Below are 26,760 nucleotides of genomic sequence, written 5' to 3'. Positions count from 1 at the left end.
ATACTACCCCTACCTTGTCACAACAACTGATTAACTCAAACGCATTAGGAAGGTAAGAAATTCCACAAATGAACTATTAACAAAGCACACCTGTTAATTGAAATGCATTCCAGATGACTACCGCATGAAGCTGGTTGAGAGAATGCCAAGAGTGTGCAAAGCTGTCATCAAGGCAAACGGTGGCTACTTTGAAGAATCTCACTGTTTTAGGTACTACATGATTCCATATGTGTTATTTCATAATTTTGTTGTCTTCACTATTATTCTACAATGTAGAAAATAGTAAAAAATAAAGAAAAACCCTTGAATGAGTAGATGTGTCAAAACTTTTGACTGGTATTGCATATTTTTTAAATAATTTCTCTATTTCTACATGTTATGGTTTGCTTAGTGCTGTCCTAACAATAGGCCTACCATTCATCTATGAACCATCCTCTCCAATACTGCTGTACACATGGATATTTCCATAAGCCCTAATGAGTTTGCATCATCCACTCCACTTCCTGTATTGATCAGTAGAGATGGTCACTCAATGGTGGTTTCTCTCCGCTGACCTGCCAGGCCCAAGATCGATCATGCCCAGTTGTTTTGAATTTGAGATCCGCATTAGGCAAAACAGTGCCACTGGCTGCCCAAGGCTCATTTGCTATTGTTTTTTATATTGTTTATTAAACAGCGAAGAGGAGCTCCAGCATCAAGCTAAACAAAAAGTAGCACATACTCTGCTGTTCTATCGAGTGTGGAATAATGTGCAATGATGTCAGAAGGAAAAAGAAACCGAGTTCGTTGTTTGAAGTAACATCTTTGTTGTTCTAATATCACAAATGGACGTGGCAGTTTTCACTGCTACAATTCCAATTTTAAAGGGTAACATTTGAACAGTATGCTTCTTTTTAGGAATGCATTATCTTCTGGTTTGACAAGGTTCTAAGATGACATTGGAGGAGAAGTTCTAGAACATTTTATAAAGTCAATGATGACTGTTGAAAATGTTTGCACATAACACAAGCATCTCACGTGGTAATACATTGACACTGAGAAAGTAACTTTTGCCCAGTGATGGCATGTAAATGTTTTTGATGCATGCCAGCCAAGCTAGTACACAAAACAACACTATGGAATACTGAAGTATAATTACAAGCATTTCATAAGTGTCAAAGGCTTTTATTGACAATTACATGAAATTGATGCAAAGAGTAAATATTTGCAGTGTTGACCCTTCTTTTTCAAGACCTCTGCAATCCGCCCTGGTATGCTGTCAATTAACTTCTGGGCCACATCATGACTGATGGCAGCCCATTCTATAGGATTGAGGTCAGGGCTTTGTGATGGCCACTCCAATACCTTGACTTTAATGTCCTTAAGCCATTTTGCCACAACTTTGGAAGTATGCTTGGGGTCATTGTCTATTTTGAAGACCCATTTGCAACCAAGCTTTAACTTCCTGACTGATGTCTTGAGATGTTGCTTCAATATATCCACAATTTTCCTGCCTCATGATGCCATCTATTTTGTGAAGTGCACCAGTCCCTCCTGCAGCAAAGCACCCCACAACATGATGCTGCCACCCCTGTGCTTCACGGTTGGGATGGTGTTCTTCGGCTTGCAAGCCTCCCCCTTTTTCCTCCAAACATAACAATGGTCATTATGGCCAAACAGTTCTATTTTTGATTCATCAGACCAGAGGACATTTCTCCAAAAAGTATGATCTTTGTTCCCTTGTGCAGTTGCAAATCGTAGTCTGGCTTTTTTATGGCGGTTTTGGAGCAGTGGCTTCTTCCTTGCTGAGCGGCCTTTCAGGTTATGTCGATTGATTTGCACTTTTCGCACCAAAGTATGTTCATCTCTAGGAGACAGAACGCGTCTCCTTCCTCAGCGGTATGACGGCTGCGTGGTCCCATGGTGTTTATACTTGCGTACTATTGTTTGTACAGACTTGTGGAGGTCTACCATTTTTTTTCTGAGGTCTTGGCTGATTTCTTTTGATTTTCACATGATGTCAAGCAAAGAAGCACTAAGTTGGAAGGTCGGCCTTGAAATACATCCACAGGTACACCTCCAATTGACTCAAATGATGTCAGAAGCTTCTAAAGCCATGACATCATTTTCTGGAATTTTCCAAGCTGTTTAAAGGCACAGTCAACTTAGTGTATGTAAACGTCTGACCCACTGGAATTGTGATACAGTGAAATAATCTGTCTGTAAATAATTGTTGGAAAAATGACTTATGTCATGCACAAAGTAGATGTCCTAACCGACTTGCCAAAACTATAGTTTGTTAACAAGAAATTTGTGGAGTGGTTGAAAAACGAGTTTTAATGACTCCAACCTAAGTGTATGTAAACTTCTGACTTCAACTGTATATATATATACTCTGAGTCTGGGTCCAAGAAACCCATATTGTTACATTTTTATATATATAAACACATAATTGTTAAATTTTTATATATATAAAAATGTAACAAATATGTGTTTCTTGGACCCAGACTCAGAGTACCTGTCAGTTATGTCATAGCTGGTGCCTTCCAACATGTTTTGTTGTTCAGTTACAGACTCCTTCCATCTCCAAATCAGAAATGTGTGAACCGGCTCTGTGAGCAAGTTGCATTGGAGTTGAGAGTCACTTGTGATGGACCATCCTACGACCCATGCAAGAAACATGCAAGCTTGAAAATACACTGTATATACAAAAGTATGTGGACACCCCTTCAAATTAGTGGATTCGGCTATTTCAGCCACACCCTTTGCTGACAGGTGTAACGCAATCTCCATAGACAAACATTGGCAGTAGAATGGCCTTACTGAAGAGCTCAGTTACTTTCAACTTGGCACCGTCATAGAATGCCACCTTTCTAACAAGTCAGTTCATTAAAGTTCTGCCCTGGTCAACTATAAGAGCTGTTATTGTGAAGTATAACATTCTAGGAGCAACAATGGCTCAGTCGCAAAGTGGTAGGCCACACAAGCTCACAGAATGGGACCGTCGAGTGCTGAAGGCAACACAGATGTCTAGAGAGGTCCTCTGAGAAATATCTATCCATGTGAAATTAAATGTGTGAACCAAAAGTTTTCAATAAACGTTGCCATTTCATGTGTAGACGTGGAGTTTGGTCAACCATCCTATCCTTAGCCTATAGTTTGTGGTTGAAAATATTTTGCATACATATAAAAATAAAAATAAACACCTGTTGCAACTGAGCTCCATGGAATCATCACAATTCATAATGAATTAATTGAATCAATAAATAAATGAATGGAGGCTTAAAAAAACTATCTTCAACTCCCTTGAACAAGATAGAGCTCGTGCGTTGTTATGGTCTGTGGGAGGCGCACGCTCTCAAACACATCTCCCCTTTCACTCACCGTACATCTCGGTGTAGAACAGTCGCCCCGGAGATACCGAAAAGAAGAGAAACGGGACCACACAACTCCCACCATGAAACAATAGTGAAACCGTCACGCTTGCCGGGAGTATCTTTCCCAGAACCAAACATTACCTTTTTATTGTCTCCACCGAGGTTGAAATATGGAAACGGCTGCTTCAAGATGTTTCCTATTGCTCACTCAGCTCTTGCTCGTCTGTCAATTAGGTAAGAACTTGATATATAATCTTGTGTTTTCTCATTATTAGTACATTTAAAAGCTTTTTGTCGTTTTTTTACTTGATGATTGTTGATTCTGTTGGCTATGTGTTTTTCTCTCCACAAGAATGCAGTGCGCGTGAAGTTCAGGTTCAACTTCGCTTGTTTTTACAAACCTTTTACAACCTTCATTGTATGCATCATGGATTATTTTTACTGATTTGATTTTAAACCTAAAAGTAATCCATTGTTTGTCAGCCTATATTAAATACTATCGACAATGATGATGCACAAGCGTTGTGCGTCTTTGGAGTAGCCTACAGTAGAATCATGTTGTTTTCCAGAAAATAATTGGTAACATGCCCCCTTTGTAATGTCTTATTATTATCTCATCACTGGCGTAGCACGTACCCGGGGGTCCTTATTCTGCAGCGAAACTTAATTTTATAGTTTTGTTGCATTATTTGATCTTAATTTACATTTAGGGGAATTTTACAAGGGAAAAGAGAGCTGAAAGAGATGATAGAATGGTTATGCTTTGTAAAAGCACCTTTGGCAGCAATTACAGCTAGAGTCTTTCTCTAAGCTTTCTACACCAGGATTGTGCAACATTTGCCCATTTTATTATTTTCAAAATTGTTCAAGATCTGTCAAATTTGTTGTTGGTCATTGTTAGACAACCATTTTCAGGTCTTGCCATAGATTTCCAGGGAGATTTAAGACAAAGCTGTACACTCTGCCACTCAGGAACATTCACTGTCTTCTTGGTAAGCAATGCCAGTGTAGATTTCACCTTATGTTTTAGGTTATTGTCCTGCTGAATGGTGAATTTGTCTCCCAGTGTCTGGTGGGTTAGAGTTAGACTGAACCAGGTTTTCCTCTAGGATTTTACCTGTGCTTAGCTCCATTTAGTTCATTTTTTTATCCTGAAAAACTCCCCAGTCCTAAACAATTACAAGCATACCCATAACATATGCAGCCACCACTATGCTTGAAAATATGGGGAGTGGTACTCAGTAATGTTTGGGTCAAATCCAATACAACACATAACACTTTGTATTCAGGACAAAAAGTGAATTGCTTTGCCTAATTTTTTGCAGTATTACTTTAGTGCCTTGTTGCAAACAGGATGCATGTTTTGGAATATTTTTATTCTGTACAGGCTTCCTTCTTTTCACTCTATCAATTGGCATCATGGTGAAATCCCTGAGCAATTTCCTTCCTCTCCAGCAACTGAGTTAGGAAGGACACCTGTATCAAATCAAAGTGTTTTTGTCACGTGCGCCGAATACAACAGGTGTAGACCTTACAGTGAAATGCTTACTTACAGGCTCTAACCAATAGTGCAAAAAAGGTGTTAGGTGAACAATAGGTAAGTAAAGAAATGAAACAACAGTAAAAAGACAGGCTATATACAGTAGCGAGGCTATAAAAGTAGCGAGGCTACAAACAGACACCGGTTAGTCAGGCTGATTGAGGTAGTATTTACATGTAGATATGGTTAAAGTGACTATGGATATATGATGAACAGAGAGTAGCAGTACCATAAAAGAGGGCGTGGTGGGTGGCGGGACACAATGCAGATAGCCCTGTTAGCCAATGTGCAGCCAATGTGCGGGAGCACTGGTTGGTCGGCCCAATTGAGGTAGTATGAACATGAATGTATAGTTAAAGTGACTATGCATATATGATAAACAGAGAGTAGTAGCAGCGTAAAAAGAGGGTTGGGGGGGGCACACAATGCAATAGTCCGGGTAGCCATTTGATTACCTGTTCAGGAGTCTTATGGCTTGGGGGTAATGTGACTGGGTGTATTGATGCACCATCCAAAGTGTAATGAATAACTTCACCATGCTCAAAGGTATATTCAATGTCAGATTCTTTTTTTTACCGATCTACCAATAGGTGCCCTTCTTTTTGAGGCATTGGAAAACATCCCTGGTCTTTGTGATTGAATCTGTGTTTGAATTTAACATGCTCGACTGAGGGACCTTACAGATAATTATGTGTGTGGGGTACAGAGATGAGGTAGTCATTCAAAAATCATTGTAAACACTATTATTGCACAAAGAGTGAATCCAAGCAACTTATTATGTGACTTGTTAAGCACATTTTTACTCCTGAATTTAATTAGGCTCGTCATAGCAAAGGGGTTGAATACTTATTGACTGAAGTGATTTCAGCTTTTCATGTTTAATTAATTTGTAAACATTACGAAAAATATAATTCCACTTTGACATTATGGGGTATATTGTGTATAGGCCAGCGACAAAAAAATATACATTTAATCAATTTTCAATGTAGGCCGTTCACAACAAAATGTGTGAAAAGTTAAGGGATGTGAATACTTTCTGAAGGCCCTGTAAGGGATAATGGTTGCATTATAAATGTTGTTTTATGTTCCAAATCTAAAGTATATAATAATAAAAATGTTAGAATTAAACAATCAAGCCTTTTAAACACTTGTTGGACAATAATTGTAAAAATGAAATGTCTGACAGAAATCCAGTTAGGTGCTTTTTTATTATATATTTTTTTAGAAATGAGTTTGTTCCTTTACATGGTGTGATAGTTGATACTTTGGTCTATCAAAATATATATTTAAAATGTTGTTAATATTAAGACAAATATTTGTGGGGAAAAAGTTGCGATTGTCCTGTCTTTCAAGAATCCCTGAGCTCTAAAACAGCAACATTTTCTCTCCGCTTCATGGCAAAACGTGTACAATACCAAGACCTTGCAGGGGACCCGTAAAACTGCGCTATGCCGCTGTATCTTAAATCTCATAATGATCCTGAATAAATACATAATGTGTTGTTAGCTTTATTATAGGACAGTCGTGTGCTTATAAATAATTGGTGTTACCAATATTATTAGTAAATATTTCAATAAACAGATTGTTTTACATGTCTCCTCAGAACTGAGTGAAAGGAGTGTTTTCTTAATTCGCCCAATTGGTCTCAGCCGTTCCGTTTCAATATGGCACACACGTACAGTGCCAGGAGGAGACTGATATGCTTGGTTTAATCCTTTGGTTGAGTCATTAAACAAATAGTTGAAAAAAGCTGGCTAAAGCCAGTTTGCTTAAGATTTCATTTGAGGAACCTTTTATGACAGGCCTTGTGAACTGGGATAGCAAATGTTTTGGTACCTGCTGAATGCTTTACCACATGCACCCCTCCGCCACCACGCCCCTCCTCTTTTTTTGCCTCTTTCAGTTGAGTGGTTTAAATGACTCTTTGATGAAACGTGGGTCACAAAGAAAGTGGCTGTTGGGAAGGCAGCAGAGGAATTGATGGAAGAAAAGACACACAAGTGAACTGAATGCAATGCAGACCCTGTGCCATCTGTATTCCCAACGTGGTGGGCTATAGATAGGACATTTACACTGGGCATCACCCACAGTGCCCCTCTCTCTCTCGGATGAGGAAGTCTCTATGCTTGTTGTTTTGGAGCAGGGTGGTCCCGACTCGTGACAGATGGCAGTCATAGTTAGTCAGTCTGTCATTCAGGCAGATGGTTGGTCGTTTGGTGGGGATCCAGAGGCCACACCCCTTCCTCGTGCCTCTTGGATGACCACCTGAGAGCCGTGTGTCAAATGCTTAACCCAGTTTCAGATGTAGTTTACTGGTACACGAGGGAAGTGTTCCACTGCCAGTTCATACCTTCAGGTTGCCCATGTAGTTATCACACTGAGGAGCACAATAAACTACACTTGCAGAGTACACAACTCAAGAGTTTATTTGCATAGAGTGTATTTGCATAATCTGAAAAACAATTATTGTATATGGGTCAAACATTGTCTGCTTCAGTCTGATTACGACTGTTGTTAACAGCTCCAAATCATTCCTTATTACCAACAGAAATTGAAACGCCGCTTCTCTCCTCCTTTGACACAGATGAATAGCTTTTTCTCCATGCCACCTTGCCCTCTTTCTTTCTGCCCTCTTCTTTCTTCTCAGTTTCCTACCTTCTCCTCCCATTCTTTTATATTTCTCCTTCTCTCCCTCTTTCTCCGAGGGAGCTGCGGGATACCGTACCCAGAACAGCTTGGCACACTGGTCCTCTTAGCCATCCCCTGGTTGTTGGTAAAAAGCCAAGCAGATTTCCAATCGGCAGCAGCAGTGCTATTTGACGACCAGATTAGTCGGTGTTAGGCTCAACGACATTCGCTCAAGCATGCACAGGGGCGACACTGAATCCTCTGAGTCACCCCTCTCTCTCTCCCAGGCCATGACTGAATAGGACTGGGGTTATGTGGGGGTACAACCCAGCCAAGCCTCCATAGTGGTGCCCAGGACTCTCCTCCATATCCCCAATCTTCCCAAGGCCTCCCCGAATTATGCTGTCAGAAGAGTGGTTGGTTTTGTATGGGTGGGGGAGAAGCTGGCAGAGGGGGACGGTGTTCAGGGGCGCACAGCGAGGGAGACCATTGTAACCGTGATGCTCGATGGATTGCCGATTTGTCCCAGAGGCAGTGGCGGCGTTGGAACGGAGTTGGAACAGAGAACAGAGAAGCGTTGGAACAGAGAAGCGAGACTGGAGGAGAAGTGCGAGAGTGCAGCATGTTACAACCGTCACAGGAGCGTCACGGCAACGCTCCGACGCTCTGGCTCCCAAGCCCCCCTCCTTAACACCATCAGTGTCCCCCCCCCCCCCCCCCCCAGCTAGGAGTGCGATAGAGTTGAGGTTTCAACAGCACTTGTACTTTCATTAGTCTTGTTCCAGACTTTCCCCCCTTTTTATGCTCTTTTATCTCACACTTCACATGCATTATTCTCGTCTCCTTTTTGTCCCATCTATTTGTTGAACTTTTTCTCTCCCTCCCTCATCATCCTCCATCTCTCATTTTTCTAATTTCTCCTCCTCTCATCATTTTAACCTCCCTGTCTCATTCTCCTCTCACTCCCCAATCTCTCCATCCTTTCGTCCCCTTGTCTCTCTCCATATCTTCCCTCAACTTATTCTCCTCCTCATTTGTCTCTCTGTCCCTGTGGACTCTTTGGTTTGGCTAATCATCTTGTCTGGCGTGACAGTCAAGCTCTGCTGGTGTCTTCCTGGCGTTCTGCCAGCCGGGTCCTCGATGCCCACCACTGGCTGCTTAATGGATGACAGGGCAGATCCGGGTGGCCCGTCTTGCAACTGAAAGGGGGCTGCTCACATTGGGACCATTGGGGAGAACAGGAAGAATCTCGTAGAGATCCATTGACATCTCTCCCTCTTCTTCTCTTCAGCTGCCTGTTAGTGTGTGGTCTCTTAACTGTCCTGTATATCGATGGCTCTTGTCTTTTGATGCTGAATACAAATCCCAAAGTGACTAAGATAGGTCAGCAAGCTTGTGTGAGCAACACTGTTGGTCAAAGTGCTAGGGGGTGATCCCCCTCCCGTTTATTTTGTATCTTACTTTTAGATCTAATTCTCAATGTGACACGCATAATGGAATAAGTAGATGTGTTGGGACTAATATGACTGCACATAACACTCCCCAAAAGGCTCATGCTCTTTTAATTTACATAAAATACCAGTAAGGTACAAATGAAATGTAAGTGCTTACAGGAATAACATTTTAGCAGGATGGTGACAAATTGTTTTGCAACAAAGTTTAACCTGGTGTAGAATGCACTCTGGGCAGTATTCAGTTATGACAGAAGTCATAATGTGAACAATTTAAAAAGGTGTGTAGTATGACATGCCTCTGTAGTTATGCAAATAACTGGGACTTTGATCAACTTAAGAATATTTTGGCAGTGCTGAGCCAAAGGCTGTACAGGGGAATATTTCACTCAAGCCACGTTGGTCAAGTGTTTGACAGTATTTCTTTGTAAACACTTTGAGTTGAAGATTTGGAGAAGGAAACCTGATCCTAGAGCTCCTGTAGTTTAACCTAAGGTGCGTGTTTTAGGACTTGTCTGTCAGTATGACCTTTTATTGTCAAGCCCTTGAAGTCAGCAGCTGTTTACCCCAAGGTATATAGCTTTTAGTCAAACTGGTTCCTTACATTGTTTAGAAGAAGACCCATGGCACAGAGACACATACCAAGACACAGAGGTTTGGTATTATACCAGCGGCAACCAGGGTTTGAGGGAGTCCCTGATGTGATATTGAAAAGCAAGTATTGAAACCCCATTATAACAGTTACCCACAATGACCAAATAAAAAATTGTTTTAAAAAATCACTTTTATTATACCAGATCTTTGTCTTTGGACTCCCAATTAGAAGTAGCCGCTCAAAATGTTTGCGAATCAAGTTAGTTAATGTGGGTCTGGTGAAAGTCAGGTGTGCTCAGAACCATGATCATTATTTACACACTACCACCCATGGAGGAGATCAGAGACCTCTGATTGTGTCTGATTGTGCCTGCTGGCATTTCAATGTTGGCACCATATTCATAGAACCACTACTTCACTAGAACAAAATGAGTCAAATATCCACCATGATACCCATTTCTGCTGATTGACTGGCAGTCTTTAGTTGAGGGTGGAAGCTGGCCACAGCTGGTGGTGAACAGTACTAATGCTTCCATCAGGGGTCCAGAGCCTAGTCCAGGTACAACTCAGTCTGAGTTGTCGCCCCATATCTAAGGAGGTTACTGATAGACATGTCATGCCTGTTGAAACTGAACTTTCATCCTCGGTGACAGAAATCTATTGGTGATGAACGATACCACTCAAAAGTAGGCCATCAGTGGAACCTCAAAAAGCTTTGGCGAATGACATCTCAGGTTACTGATAAGTCAAACCTGAAAATAAAAGACTATCAGAGACAAAAAGCTGGTTGTCTGCACCTTGTGAAGTGGATCAGGACCAGTCAAGGGCAATGCCTTTCTAAAGAGTTATCCATATCCCTCCCCTGCTTGTCACTGTAAGTCTTCCCCCATCCCTGAGCCCCTACATTTTCAATTAGCGTATCACTCAAAATAGCTACAGACGTTGGTCCCCCGGGCCACCATGGAAATACTGGGTGATTGTTAATGAGTTGGTAATTGCACTCACTCTAACTCACTCCTTGATGGATGGTCAAGGGACAGAGTATATTAATGCAGGTGAAAAGCAATTAGTATGTAGTCTAACCCCTGCTGAGTGGTTTTGTGGTCCCTACTACATTTTACATTTTTTTTGGTTATTTAGCAGACACTCTTATTCAGAGTGACTTACAGAAGTGAGTATGCACATGTTCTTACTTTTTCTCACTGGTCCCCTGTGGGAATCAAACCCACAACCTTGGCGTTGCAAGGGCCGTGCTGAGCCACACGGGACCTCGACTATTGAGCACCTTCAGGCTAGTAGTTTATAGTACTGTCATCTTCTATAGAGCTCTGTGCCAATGTGTTACCCTGAGCTGAGCTCCTTCAGGCTAGTGTTTTATAATAGTGCCATCTTTATGTGATAACCCTTTGACAATGAAACATGCGGGAGGACTTTTTCTGCAGCGATGTTCCAATAGAAGAATCCTTGAGCTTTATGACTTGTGAAAAAAAACATAAAAGATTGATAGTAGCTCATAAAGAAGGATATTGCAAGACTAGAAAGGATCACTCAATAGAGAGAAATATGGTTACAGAGGGCAGAGAGTGTTGTAAAGATGTGATATGTGTAAAGATGTGACTACCGGGCATGATGACTCCTTGCTGTCCCCAGTCCACCTGGCCTTGCTGCTGTTCCAGTTTCAACTGTTCTGCCTGCGGCTATGGAACCCTGACCTGTCCACCGGACGTGCTACCTGTCCCAGACCTGCTGTTTTCAACTCTCTAGAGACCGCAGGAGCGGTAGAGATACTCTTAATGATCGGCTATGAAAAGCCAACTGACATTTACTCCTGATTATTATTTGACCATGCTGGTCATGTATGAACATTTGAACATCTTGGCCATGTTCTGTTATAATTTCCACCCGGCACAGCCAGAAGAGGACTGGCCACCCCTCATAGCCTGGTTCCTCTCTAGGTTTCTTCCTAGGTTTTGGCCTTTCTAGGGAGTTTTTCCTAGCCGCCGTGCTTCTACACCTGCATTGCTTGCTGTTTGGGGTTTTAGGCTGGGTTTCTGTACAGCACTTCGAGATATTAGCTGATGTACGAAGGGCTATATAAAATAAACTTGATTTGATATCTAGGGTTGGCACAATTACTGTATAATCATGTAACCTGGGTGAGGTCCGTCTGGGTCCTGGACTTCCTGACGGACCCCCCCCAGGTGGTGAAGGTAGGAAACAACACCTCCACGTCGCTGATCCTCAACACAGGGCCCCCACAAGGGTGCGTGCTCAACCTCAGGAGACCCTCACAAACCTTTAGAGGTGCACCATTGAGAGCATCCTGTATCACCATCTGGTATGTACAGCAACTGCACCGCCCGCAAACGCAGGGCTCTCCAGAGGGTGGTGCGGTCTGCCCAATGCATCACTGGGGCAAACTACCTGCCCTCCAGGACACCTACAGCACCCGATGTCACAGGAAAGCCAAAAAGATCATCAAGGACATTAGCCACCCGAGCCACGGCCTGTTCACCCTGCTATCATCCAGACGGCGAGGTCAGTACAGGTGCATCAAAGCAGGGACCGAGAGACTGAAAAACAGCTTCTATCTCAAGGCCATCAGACTGTTAAATAGCCATCACTAGCTGGCTTCCACCCAGTTACGCAACCCTGCACATTAGAGGCTGCTGCCCTATATACATAGACTTGGAATCACTGGCCACTTAATGGAACACTAGTCACTTTAATAATGTTTAAATAATGTTTACATACAGCTTTACTCATCTCATATGTATATATTGTATTCTATTCTACTGTATTTAAGCCAATGCCACTCCGACATTGCTCAATATAATATTTATATTTCTTTAATCCATTCTTTTACTTCAAGATTTGTGTGTATTGTTGTGAATTGTTAGATACTACTGCACTGTTGGAGCTAGGAACACAAGCATTTCGCTACACCCACAATAACATCTGCTAATTTGTGTGTCACCAATTACATTTGATTTATGGGTGAAGACCTTCATGAAGATAAAATAACCGTCATAACCCTTTTTTATTTTTTGTTTGTGGAACGAACAGCTTACTGAAGAGGGGGCGGCCAGGTATTTGTGTGGTTGAGTCTGTTTCTGTGTTAACATGGACTCTATACAACTTGATGAAACTTAGTCCTTGCTAAAACAAGCAAGGTGGTGGTGTTATTGTTGCTATTCAAACGACTATAACATTCGACTGAACAATAACCGCCATTCAAAATTCCATGACCGTCACAGCCCTAATCCTCTCTTGTCTGTTGGTCGGTACATGTGTCTACTGTCAGGGCACAAGAAGAAAGGGGGCTTCTCTGATGTAGATCAGTCACTCTACTCGGATGAGGCTGTCCGGCTGTGCATCCTCTGGTGTCCTCATGTTCAGTGTGAGGCACGGAACTTAATGGGAGTGCTGTAGTCATATGTACACTCACAAACTGTGTTTTACTCTAGAGCCATTGTCAGCTGTCGGTCTTTAAATCACTGCGCCTTACAATAACACAACAGAGAGAACGAACCATTCATTGCTCTTAGTGATTGCATTTTTCAAAACTTCTATAGCTCTTATTTCTTTGAGAGCATTTCTATGATCATCCCTGCATCATTGTTTTAGTTGTCTCTATTCATCCTATGATCATCCCTGCATCATTGTTTTAGCTGTCTCTATTCATCCTATGATCAGGTGCTTCTCTAACAGTAAAGACATGAGAGATAGGAGGCCATAAAATACTCTTTCTCCCTCATCTAACACAATTCAATCAGCTCATTAGAAATAACATGATAGCAGGCAGCAGAGAGGAGTCCCCATACTACTGCTCACAGACCCACCCTCCCACTCACACATTTACGAAAATCTAGATACAACATTGGCAAAGAGTGCACCCATCCAGCTGAGATGTGGTTTAGTTGCTCTATTTCTGTTGTCCCCTTTTTTGGAGAACGTTGATCAGGCTCCATGTGGCCGATTTAGATTAGGTCCATGTCTAGACGAGCCCATGCCAAAACAGCCCCACCAGCCTCCATCATCAGAACGAATCCTTTATGCATGTGGAAATCTAGTTAAAACGATTTGCCACAGTTGCCGAAAGCATCTCTTCTGTGGAGTAGGAAAGGCTCATCAACTTTTATCTCTGTCATGGGTTCCGTTAGAATTGGGAACACAGTGTCTTGTCCACTGCTTTTTATAGAGGCAATTATTTATATTTGTAATTTCATGAAACGTCAATTATGTTTTTTCTTCCATCCTCACTAACTTACTTAGCTGTGTGCTTAGTGTGCTTAGCTTTCAACACCTATCTAAGCCTTGTTGCTTTGTGAATAATCACAGGGGCTTCTGTATAGTAGTGCGATCCTCGAGGAGAGAGATGGTTCAGATTGACGATTCAGGATGGAATGGTCATGTAAGCTCTGGCATCTTGCCCTGTCCTGCATTTCTGGGCACACACACACACACACACACACACACACACACACACACACACACACACACACACACACACACACACACACACACACAGATTGGATCTCCTGAGCCAGACTACTGAGACAATCATGTTCAATGACGTCAATGAATGGGACCGTGTAAACAATTAGGATGATTGTGTAACCGCCCTCTGTGCCCCCTAACAAGCATGATCCCAACTTTTTCCATAACAATTATGAAAAATTAGCCCAGAAGCTGTCATTACGCATGTTCCATTATTTGTATAAAATTAAATAAAAATGTCTTGGTCACACATATTTAGCAGATGTTATTGTGGGTGTAGCGAAATGCTTGTGTTCCTAGCTCCAACAGTGCAGTAGTATCTAACAATACACACATCTCAAATTAAAATAATGGAATTAAGAAAATATATAAATATTAGGACGAGCAAGGTCGGAGTGGCTTTGACTAAAATACAGTAGAATATAGTATATACAGTTGAAGTCGGAAGTTTACATACACCTTAGCCAAATACATTTAAACTCAGTTTTTCACAATTCCTGACATTTAATCCTAGTAAAAATTCCCTGCCTTAGGTCAGTTAGGATCACCACTTGATTTTAAGAATGTGAAATGTGCAGAATAATAGTAGAAGTGATTTATTTCAGCTTTTTTTTCTTTCGTCACATTCCCAGTGGGTCAGAAGTTTACATACTCAATTAGTATTTTTGTACATTGCCTTTAAATTGTTTAACTTGGGTCAAACGTTTCAGGTAGCCTTCCACAGCTTCCACAATAAGTTGGGTGAATTTTGGCCCATTCCTCCTGACAGACCTGGTGTAACTGAGTCAGGTTTGTAGGCATCCTTGCTCACACACACTTTTTCAGTTTGCCTACAGATTTTCTTAGGATTGAGGTCAGGGCTTTGTGATGGCCACTCCAATACCTTGACTTTGTTGTCCTTAAGCTATTTTGCCACAACTTTGGAAGTATGCTTGGGGTCATTGTCCATTTGGAAGACCCAAGCTTTAACCAAGCTTTAACTTCCCTGACTGGTGTCTTGAGATGTTGCTTCAATATATCCACATAATTTTCCTGCCTCACGATGCCATCTATTTTGTGAAGTGCACCAGTCCCTCCTGCAGCAAAGCACCCCCACAACATGATGCTGCACCCGTGCTTCACGGTTGGGATGGTGTTCTTCGGCTTGCAAGCCTCCCCCTTTTTCCTAAAAATAACGATGGTCTTAATGGCCAAACAGTTCTATTTTTGTTTCATCAGACCAGAGGACATTTTTCCAAAAGTACAATCTTTGTTCCCTTGTGCAGTTTTGCAAACCGTAGTCTGGCTTTTTTTATGGCGGTTTTGGAGGCAGTGGCTTCTTACTTGCTGAGTGGCCGTTCAGGTTATGTCGATATAGGATCATTTTACTGTGGATATAGATTATTTTGTAGCTGTTTCCTCCAGCATCTTCACAAGGTCCTTTGCCGCTGTTCTGGAACTGATTTGCACTTTTTCGCACCAAAGTACGTTCATCTCTAGGACACAGAACGCGTCTCCTTCCTGAGCGGTATGACGGCTGCGTGTCCCATGGTGTTTATACTTGCATACTATTGTTTGTAAAGATGAACGTGGTACCTTCAGGCGTTTGGAAATTGCTCCTAAGGATGACCAGACTTGTGGAAGTCTAACAATTTTTTTCCTGAGGTCTTGGCTGATTTCTTTTGATTTTCCCATGATGTCAAGCAGAGGCACTGAGTTTGAGGTAGGCCTTGAATACACTCAACAGGTACCTCTAATTGACTCAAATGATGTCAATTAGCCTATCAGAAGATTCCAAAGCCAAGACATCATTTTATGGAATTTCCAAGCTGTTTAAAGGCACAGTCAACTTAGTATATGTAAACTTCTAACCCACTGGAATTGTAATACAGTGAATTATAAGTGAAATAATCTGTCTGTAAACAATTGTTGGAAAATTACTTCACATCAAATTTTATTTGTCACATACACATGGTTAGCAGATGTTAATGCGAGTGTAGCGAAATGCTTGTGCTTCTAGTTCCGACAATGCAGTAATAACCAACAAGTAATCTAACCCTAACAATTCCACAACTACTACCTTATACACACAAGTGTAAAGGATAAAGAATATGTACATAAAGATATATGAATGAGTGATGGTACAGAACGGCATAGGCAAGATGCAGTAGATGGTATAGAGTACAGTATATACATTGAGATGAGTAATGTAGGATATATAAACATAGTGGCATAGTTTAAAGTGGCTAGTGATACATGTATTACCTAAAGATGGGCAAGATGCGTAGATGATATAGAGTATAGTATTTACATATACATATGAGATGAGTAATGTAGGGTATGTAAACATTATATTAAGTGGATTGTTTAAAGTGGCTAGTGATACATTTTTACATACATTTCCATCAATTCCCATTATTAAAGTGGCTGGAGTTGAGTCAGTATGTTGGCAGCGGCACTAAATGTTAGTGGTGGCTGTTTAACAGTCGGGCCTTGAGATAGAAGCTGTTTTTCAGTCTCTCGGTCCCTGCTTTGATGCACCTGTACTGACCTCGCCTTCTGGATGATAGCGGGGTGAACAGGCAGTGGCTCGGGTGGTTGTTGTCCTTGATGATCTTTATGGCCTTCCTGTGACATCGGGTGGTGTAGGTGTCCTGGAGGGCAGGTAGTTTGTCCCCAGTGATGCATTGGGCAGACCTCACTACCCTCTGGAGAGCCTTACGGTTGTGGGCGGAGCAGTTGCCGTACCAATGCTCTCGATTGTGCATCTGTAGAAGTTTGTGAGTGAATTTGGTGAAAAGACGAATTTCTTCAGCCTCCTGAGGTTGAAGAGGGCGCTGCTGCGCCTTCTTCACAACGCTGTCTGTGTGGGTGGACCAATTCAGTTTGTCCGTGATGTGTACACCGAGGAACTTAAAACTTACTTTTGCCTGTCCATGACCATTCTCTTGCCTAACCCTTTGGATTAATAAACGTTGTAAGACTCTAACCATCTGCCTCCTGTGTCTGCATCTGGGCTCTCCTTGTGCTTTGATACTAACCAACTTGCCAAATCTATAGTTTGTTAACAAGAAATTTGTGGAGTGGTTGAAAAAGGAGTTTTAATGACTCCAGCCTAAGTTTTTGTAAACTTCTGACTTCAACTTTACATATGATGTTTGATTTATATTTAACTAGGCAAGTCAGTTAAGAACAAATTCGTATTTACAATAACGGCCTACCCCGGCCAAACCTGGACTCCCAATCACGGCCTGTTGTGATACAGCCTGGAATTGAACCAGGGTCTGTAGTCACTCCTCTACCACTGAGATGCAGTGCCTTAGACTGCTGCGCAACTTGGGAGCTCCCTACAGGGAGGAGGTGAGCTTCAGAGCTTCAAGTTCCTCAGCATACACATCACTGACAATCTCGAGTGGTTAATGTCCTTGATGATCTTTTTGGCCTTCCTGTGACATTAGGTGTCCTGGAGGGCATGCACTGTGCCCCTGGTGATGCATTGGGCAGACAGCACCACCCTCTGGAAATCAGTAAAACAGTATGCAAACATTATTCAAGTGACCAGTGATTCCATGTCTATGTACATAGGGCAGCAGCCTCTAAGATGTAGGGTTGAGTAACTGGGTGGTAGCCACAGTGACAGTGACTAAGTTCAGGGCAGAGTCCTGGGTGGAGGCTGGCTAGTGATGGCTTTTTAACAGTCTGATGGCCTTGAGATAGAAGCTGTATTTCAGTCTCTCGGTCCCTGCTTTGATGCACCTGTACTGACCTCGCCTTCTGGATGATAGCAGGGTGAACAGGCCGTGGCTCGGGTGGTTAATGTCCTTTGAAGCTCACCTCTTCCCTGTAGGCTGTCTCGTCATTGTTGGTAATCAGGCCTACTACTGTTTTGTCATTTGCAAACTTGATGATTGAGTTGGAGGCGTGCTTGGCCACGCAGTCATGGGTGAACAGGGAGTAGAGGAGAGGGCTGAGCATGCACCCTTGTGGGGCCCCTGTGTTGAGAATCAGCGTAGTGGATGTGTCGTTTCCTACCTTCACCACCTGGGAGCAGCCCATCAAAGTCCAGGACCCAGTTGCACAGACCTAGGGCCCCGAGCTTACATTTACATTTACATTTAAGTCATTTAGCAGACGCTCTTATCCAGAGCGACTTACAAATTGGTGCATTCACCTTATGACATCCAGTGGAACGGCCACTTTACAATAGTGCATCTAAATCTTTTAAGGGGGGGGGGGTGAGAAGGATTACTTTATCCTATCCTTAGGTATGCCTAAAGAGGTGGGGTTTCAAAGGTGTCTCCGGAAGGTGGGTGATTGACTCCCGCTGTCCTGGGCGTCGTGAGGGAGTTTGTTCCACCCATTGGGGGCCAGAGCACGAACATTTTTGACCTGGGCTGAGCCGGGACTGTCTTCCTCAGAGTAAGGGGAAGGCGAGCAGGCCAGAGGTGGATGAACGCAGTGCCTTGTTTGGGTCGTAGGGCCTGATCAGAGCCTGGAGGTACTGGAGGTGCCGTTCCCTCACAGCTCCGTCAGGGCAGCACATGGTCTTGTAGCGGATGCGAGCTTTCAACTGGAAAGCCCAGTGAGAGAGCGGGAAGGAAGCGGGGTGACGTGAGAGAACTTGGGAAGGTTTGAACACCAGACGGGCTGCGCGTTCTGGATAGTTTGTAAGCGGGGTTTAATGCACAGGCAGGAAGCCCAGAATACAGCGAGTTGCGTAAATCCAGACCGGGAGATGAACAATGTGGCTGATTAGGGACCTGCGCGCTGTTCCTGTGGTGAGGCAAGGGTCGTACTCTGCGGATGTTTGTAGAAGCAATGAACCTACAGGAACGGGCCACCGCCTTGATGTTAGTTGAGAACGACAGGGTGTTGTCCAGATCACGCCAAGGTTCTTACGCGCCTGGAGGATTAGGACAACAATGGTTGTCAACGTGATGGGCGAGATCATGGAACGGCAGGTCCTTCCCGGAGGAAGAGCAGCTGCCGTCTTGCGAGTGGTTCAGGGTTGAGGTGGTGATCCGTCATCCACACTGATATGTCTGCCAGACATGCAGAGATCCCGATTCGCCACCGTGGTCATCAGAAGGGGGAAAAGGAGAAGGTTAGTTTGTGTGTCGTCTGCATAGCATGATAGGAGAGACATGTCAGGTTGACAGAGCCAAGTGACTTGGGTTATAGGCGAGAATAGGAGGGGGCCTAGAACAGAGCCCTGGGGGACACCAGTGGTGAGGCACGGTGGTGAAGGAGACAGATTCTCGCCACGCCACCTGGTGGACGACCTGTCAGGTAGGACGCAATCAAGCGTGGGCGGCACGGGAGATGCCGAACTCGGAGAGGTGGAGAGAAGATCTGTGGTTCACAGTATCTCGAAGGCAGCCGATAGGTCCTAGAAGGGATGAGAGCAGAGGAGAGAGAGTTAGCTTTAGCAGTGCGGAGCGCCTCCGTGAATACAGAGAAGAGCAGTTCTCAGTTGAATGACTAGTCTTGAAACCTGACTGGATTTGGATCAAGAAGGTCATTTCTGAGAGAGATAGCGGGAGAGCTGGCCAAGGAAACGGTCACGTTCAAGGAGTTTTGGAGAGAAAAGAAAGAAGGAAGAAGTAACAGAAATAGCACGAATCCAATTATGGTTTAGTTGTTGACATCGGAGGGAATCGAGTGTAGGGTTTTTTTCAGAAAGGGGTGCAACTCTCGCTCTCTTGAAGACGGAAGGGACGTAGCCAGCGGTCAGGGATGAGTTGATGAGCGAGGTGAGGTTAAGGGAGAAGGTCTCGGAAATGGTCGGAGAAGAGAGGAGGGGATAGGGTCAAGCGGGCAGGTTGTTGGGCGGCCGGCGTCACAAGAACGCGGATTCATTGAGAGAGGGGGAGAAAGAGGTCATGAGCACTCAGGGTAAGGGCAGTGTGAGCCAGAACCAGCGGTGTCGTTTGACTTAGCAAACCGAGGATCGATGTCGTCGACTTCTTTTCAAAAATGTTGACGGAAGTCATCTGCAGAGCGGGAAGGGAGGAGGGGAGGGGGAGGATTCAGGAGGGAGGAGAAGGTGGCTAAGAGAGCTTCTGGGGTTAAGAGGCAGATGCTTGGAATTCCAGAGTGGTAAGAAAGTGGCTTTAGCAGCAGAGACAGAAGAGGAAATGTAGAAGAGGAGGGAGTGAAGGATGCAAGGTCCGCAGGGGCGAGTTTTTCCTCCATTTCCGTCGGCTGCCCGGAGCCCTGTTCTGTGAGCTCGCATGAGTCGTTCGAGCCACGGAGCGGGAGGGGAGGACCGAGCCGGCCTGGAGGATAGGGGACATAGAGAGTCAAAGGATGCAGAAAGGGAGGAGAGGAGGGTTGAGGAGGCAGAATCAGGAGATAGGTTGGAGAAGAGCAGAGGGAAGAGATGAGCAGAGGGAAGAGATGAGCAGCAGAGGAGAGAGGAGAGATGAGGCAGAGGGAAAAGAGATGAGCAGAGGGAAGAGATGAGCAAGGGAAGAGATGAGCAGAGGGAAGAAGATGAGCAGAGGAAGAGATGAGCAGGAGGGAAGAGATGAGCAGAGGAAAGAGATGAGCAGAGGGAAGAGATGAGCAAGAGGGGAGATGAGCAGAGGGAAGAGATGGCAGAGGGAAGAGATGAGCAGAGGAAAGATGAGCAGAGGGAGAGATGAGCAGAGGGAAGAGATGAGCAGGGGAAGAGATGAGCAGAGGGAAGAGATGAGGCAGAGGGAAGAGATGAGCAGAGGGAAGAGATGAGCAAGGGAAGAAGATGAGCAGAGGAAGAGATGAGCAGAGGGAAGAGATGAGGCAGAGGGAAGAGATGAGCAGAGGGAAAGAGATGAGCAGAGGGGAAAGAGATGAGCAGAAGGGAAGAGATGAGCAGAGGGAAGAGATGAGCAGAGGGAAAGAGAGACAGAGGGAAGAGAGATGAGCAGAGGGAAGAGATGAGCAGAGGGAAGAGGATGAGGGTAGCGGGGGAGAGAGAAGCGAAGGTTGGGCGGCGCGATACCATCGAGCGTAGTAGGGGCAGTGTGGGAAGTGGTTGGATGGAGAGCGAGAGGGAAAAGGATACAAGGTAGTGGTCCGGAGACTTGGAGGGGAGTTGCAATGAGGTTAGTGGAAGAACAGCATCTAGTAATGATGAGGTCGAGCGTATTGCCTGCCTTGTGAGGTAGGGGGGAAGGTGAGAGGGTGAGGTAAAAGAGGAGAGGAGTGGAAAGGAGGCAGAGAGGAATGAGTCAAAGGTAGACGTGGGGAGGTAAAGTCGCCCAGAACTGTGGAGGTGAGCCGTCCTCAGGAAAGGAGCTAATCAAGGCATCGAGCTCATTGATGAACTCTCCGAGGGAACCTGGAGGGCGATAAATGAAAGGATGTTAAGCTTGAAAGGCTGGTAACTGTGACAGCATTGGAATTCAAAAGGAGGCGATAGACAGATGGGTAAGGGGAGAAAGAGAGGAATGACCACTTGGGAGAGATGAAGGATCCGGTGCCCACACCCCTGCTGGCCAGAAGCTCTCGGGGTGTGCGAGAACAGTGGGCGGACGAAGAGAGAGCAGTAGGAGTAGCAGTGTTATCTGTGGTTGATCCATGTTTCCGTCAGTGACAAGAATCGAGGGACTGGAGGGAGGCATAGGCTGAGATGAACTCTTGCCTTGTTGGCCGCAGATCGGCATTCCAGAGGCTTCCGGAGACCTGGAACTCCACGTGGGTCGTGCGCACTGGGACCACCAGATTAGGGTGGCCGATGCACGCGGTGTGGAGCGTTTGTTATGGTCTGTGCAGAGAGGAGAAGAACAGGGATAGACAGACACATAGTTGACAGGCTACAGAAGAGACTACGCTAATGCAAAGGAGATTGGAGTGGCAAGTGGACTACGCGTCTCGCAATGTTCAGAAAGTTAAGCTTACGTAGCAAGAATCTTATTGACTAAATGAATTAAGAATGATACAGTACTGCTGAAGTAGGCTAGCTGGCAGTGGCTGCGTTGTTGACTTTGTAGGCTAGCTGGCAGTTGTTGACTTTGTAGGCTAGCTGGCAGTGGCTGCGTTGTTGACAACTACTAATCAAGTCGTTCCGTTGAGTGTAATAGTATCTACAGTGCTGCTATTCGGTGGGCTAGCTTGGCTTAGCTAGCATGTTGATTATCGTTACGTTGCGTTAAAAGAAACGACAATAGCTGGCAGCTAACCAGAAAATCGCTAGACTACACAATTTATCTTTGATACAAAGGCGGCTATGTAGCTAGCTATGTAGCTAGTACGATCAACACAATCAAACCGTTGTACTGTTAATGAAATGAAATGAAAATGTGATACTACCTGTGGAGCGAAGCGGAATGCGACCGGGTTGTTGAGTGCGGAAGTTCTATTCGGTAGACGTTGGCTAGCTTGTTGGCTAGCTAGCAGTGTCTCCTACGTTAAGGACGACAGATAGCTGGCAGCTAACTCGGTAAATTAAGATAATCACTCTAAAACTACACACTCTAAACTACACCAATTATCTTGGATACGAAGACAGCAAAGACAACTATGTAGCTAGCTAACACTACACTAATCAAGTCGTTCAGTTGGGTGTAATAGTTGCTACAGTGCTGCTATTCGGTAGACGGTGGACGTTTGCTAGCTGGCTAGCTGCTGGGCAGATAGCAGTGTAGACTGCGTTAGGACGACGAAATACGATAATTACGCAATTATCTTTGATACAAAGACGGCTATGTAGCTAGCTAAGAAGAAATTGCTAAGATTAGACAAATCAAACCGTTGTACTATAATGAAATGTAATGAAAAGTTATACTACCTGCGGACCAAAGTGCGAAGTGCGACGCGCTCGCTCCAACCCGGAAGTAGGAAAAAAAAAAAAAAGCTTAATGATGAGTTTGGAGGGTACTATGGTGTTGAAGACTGAGCTATAGTCAATTAACAGCATTCTTACATACTGTTGATGTTCCTCTTGTCCAGATGAGAAGTGGCAGTGTGCAGTGCAATGGCGATTGCATCGTCTGTGGATCTATTGGGCGGTATACAAATTAAAGTAGGTCTAGGATATCAGATAAGGTGAAGGTGATATAATCCTTAACTAGCCTCTCAAAGCACTTCATGATGACAGAAGTGAGTGCTATCGGGCGATAGTCATTTAGTTCAGTTACCTTTTGCTTTCTTGGTTACAGGAACAATGGTGGACATGTTTAAGCAAGTGGGGATAGCAGACTGGGATAGGGAGAGATTGAATATGTCAGTAAACACACCAGCCAGCTGGTCTGCGCATGCTCTGAGGACGCGACTCGGGATCCCGTCTGGGCCGGCAACTGTTAACATGCTTAAATGTCTTACTCACATCGGCCATGGAGAACCAGAATCCACAGTCGTCAGGAGCGGGCCGCGTTGGTGGCACTGTGTTAGCCTCAAAGCAGGAGAAGAAGGTGTTTAGCTAGTCCGGGAGCAAGACATTGGTGTCCGCGACGTAGCGGGTTTTCCCTTTGTAATCCATGATTATCTGGAGCCCCTGCCACATGTCTTGTGTCTACGCCATTGAATTGTGACCCCACTTTGTCTCGGTACTGACGTTTTTCCTGCTTGATTGCCTTACGGAGGGCATAACTGCACTGTTTGTATTCAACCATATTCCCAGTCACCTTGCTGTGGTTAAATGCAGTGGTTCACACTTTCAGTTCTGCGCGAATGCTGCCATCTATCCATGGTTTTTGGTTTGGGTAGGTTTTAATAGTCACAGTGGGAACAACATCCCTTATACACTTCCTGATGAACTCAGTCACCGTGTCCGTGTATATGTCAATGTTACTCTGAGGCAACCCGGAACATATCCCAGTCCGCGTGATCAAAACAATCTTGAAACATGGATTCCGATTGGTCAGACCAGCATTGAATAGACCTTAGCATGGGTACTTCCTGCTTGAGTTTCTGCCTATAGGAAGGGAGGAGCAGAATGAAATCGTGATCTGATTTGCCGAAGGGACGGTGGGGGAGGGCCTTGTAGCAATCCCAAAAGGGAGAGTAGCAGTGGTCGAGAGTTTTTGAAGCGTGTGTACTACAGGCAATGTGTTGATAAAACTTCGGTAGAGTTTTTTTCCTCTCAATTTTCTTTTAATGTCCCCAGCTACAATAAATGCGGCCTTGGGATATGTGGTTTCCAGTTTGCACAAAGTCCAGAGTAGTTCCTTGAGGGTTGTCGTGGTATTGGCTTGAGGGGGAATATACAGTACCAGTCAAAAGTTTGGACACCTACTCATTCAAGGGTTTTTCTTTATTTTTATTATTTTCTACATTGTAGAATAATAGGGAAGACATCAAAACTATGAAATAACACATATCGAATCATGTAGTAACCGAAAAAGTGTTAAACAAATCAAAATATATTACATCATCTTCAAAGTAGCCACCCTATGCCGAGATGACAGCTTTGCACACTCTTGGCATTTTCTCAACCAGCTTCACCTGGAATGCTTTTCTAACAGTTTTAAAGGAGTTCCCACATATGCTTAGCTCTTGTTGGCTGCTTTTCCTTCACTCTGTGTTCCAACTCATCCCAAACCATCTCAATTGGGTTGAGGTCGGGTGATTGTGGAGGCCAGGTCATCTGATGCAGCACTCCATCACTCTCCTTCTTGGTCAAATAGCCCTTACACAGCCTAGAGGTGTGTTGGGTCATTGTCATGTTGATAACAAATTATTGTCCCACTAAGCGCAAACCAGATAGGATGCCTTGAATTCTAAATAAATCAATGATAGTGTCACCAGCAAAGCACCATCACACCTCCTCCATGCTTCACGATGGGATCTACACATGCAGAGATCATCCGAGCACCTACTCTGCATCTCATAAAGACATTTTTGGTTGGAACCAAAAATATGAAATTTGGACTCATCAGACCAAAGGACAGATTTCCACAGGTCTAATGTCTATTGCGCATGTTTCTTGGCCCAAGCAAGTCTCTTCTTAAGGGTGTCCTTTAGTAGTGGTTTCTTTGCAGAAATTTGACCATGAAGGCCTGATTCACGCAGTCTCCTCTGAACAGTTGATGTTGCGATGTGTCTTACTTGAACTCTGTGAAGCAGTTATTTGGGCTGCAATCTGAGGTGCAGTTAAATCTAATGAACTTATCCTCTGCAGCAGAGGTAACTCTAGGTCTTTCTTTCCTGTGGCGGTCCTCATGAGAGACAGTTTCATGATAGCACTTGATTGTTTTTGCGACTGCACTTGAAGAAACTTCCAAAGATCTTGACATTTTCTGTCTGTATGTTTGTTTATTCCACGTGTAACTCTGTGTTGTTGTTTTTGTCGCACTGCTATGCTTCATCTTGGCCAGGTTGCAGTTGTAAATAAGAACGTGTTCTCAACTAGCCTACCTGGTTAAATAAAGGTGACATAAAATAAACAAAATAAAAAATCAGATTGGAGAAAAAAACGCAAGGGAATCAAAAGATAGCAGTGACAGCTGTACAGAACTCATCCAAAGTGCTTTGACTTCTCAAACACGGTAAAAAGCTTACACAGTATGAAGCCCCGCCAACTTATTAAGTTACTTACTTAGATAACTAGCAAGTTAAACTTAGCTGTCGCGTTAACGCAGAATTCTAGATTTTTCACACAGGAAAAATATATAAAATGCGTAAAATCTCTTGCTGCATTTTGTAACCGCAGATCTAAGATGGTTGTTGTAATTTTGGCTCTGCAGACTAAGTTTGTCTTTCAGTTACACTTTTGTGTTTCAGTTGCTGTTCATAAACAGATGGTTACTTTTTCTCTGGTACTTTTTTCAGTGTAACCGTTGCACTTGTCTTGTCTTCTAATGAAAATGAAAATGAACCGAATGTGTTGCACTAATGTCTTTTCTGTGAAGGAAAACTTTAGTTGCACGTCCCTGATCAGTCTATTGAAGCGAAAAAAACACTTGACTTTCAATAAACAGCTGGACCTGCTCCTGCTTTCTCCCATTGTGCTATTTACAAACAAACACATGACTGGCTCAACTGATCTGGGGAACTACGCTTCATAATGTAAAAGGATGTGATGGGAAATAAGCAGATCACGTTGTTCATCTCCTAACGTACCGCACAAGTTGACTGCAGGTATTTACTTAAAAAGTAGCTACAAATATTACAATTTATTGAAGAACGTCAAAAAATTGTTTCAACGGTATTGAAAAACTATCCCGTGGCTATTTCCAAATACCCCGGTATACGGTATATATGGCATGCTGCCCAAGCCTAGTGTGAATACTTTTCCAGTTGGCACAGTGTACCATATGGAAACCGTATGTAGGCCGTAGTTAGTGAAGGAGCAATTCACCAAATACACCGTCATGTAGCCATAACAAATACATTTTACAATGCTTTCAAATGGCTCTTGGTCCTTAAATCACACCCTGTACATAATCCTTTATGGTATTTAAAAAAAAATATATATACACTGCTAAAAAAAATAAAGGGAACACTTAAACAACACAATGTAACTCCAAGTCAATCACACTTCTGTGAAATCAAACTGTCCACTTAGGAAGCAACACTGATTGACAATAAATGTCACATGCTGTTGTGCAAATGGAATAGACAAAAGGTGGAAATTATAGGCAATTAGCAATAAAGGAGTGGTTCTGCAGGTGGTGACCACAGACCACTTCTCAGTTCCTATGCTTCCTGGCTGATGTTTTGTTCACTTTTGAATGCTGGCGGTGCTTTCACTCTTGTGGTAGCATGAGACGGAGTCTACAACCCACAC

At 43.8% G+C, this 26,760-nt stretch overlaps 1 protein-coding gene across 4 annotated transcripts in view; it reads left to right on the top strand.

Moving 5' to 3' along the window:
- The first annotated feature begins 3,322 nt into the window (after window positions 1–3,322).
- ptprz1a (protein tyrosine phosphatase receptor type Z1a) overlaps window positions 3,323–26,760 on the top strand; it is a 114,349-nt gene continuing 90,911 nt past the window's right edge. For all 4 annotated transcript variants that reach the window (XM_023998799.2, XM_023998798.2, XM_023998797.2 and 1 more), the window contains exon 1: window positions 3,323–3,590. In XM_023998799.2, the coding sequence (XP_023854567.1) occupies window positions 3,527–3,590 (64 nt within the window). In that variant the 5' untranslated portion in view covers window positions 3,323–3,526. The remainder of the gene's footprint in view (window positions 3,591–26,760) is intronic.

Source organism: Salvelinus sp. IW2-2015, linkage group LG13 (assembly GCF_002910315.2).
Source record: "Salvelinus sp. IW2-2015 linkage group LG13, ASM291031v2, whole genome shotgun sequence".
In the NCBI taxonomy this organism is placed as follows: Eukaryota; Metazoa; Chordata; class Actinopteri; order Salmoniformes; family Salmonidae; genus Salvelinus; species Salvelinus sp. IW2-2015.
This window is presented reverse-complemented; position numbering and strand designations above follow the sequence as displayed.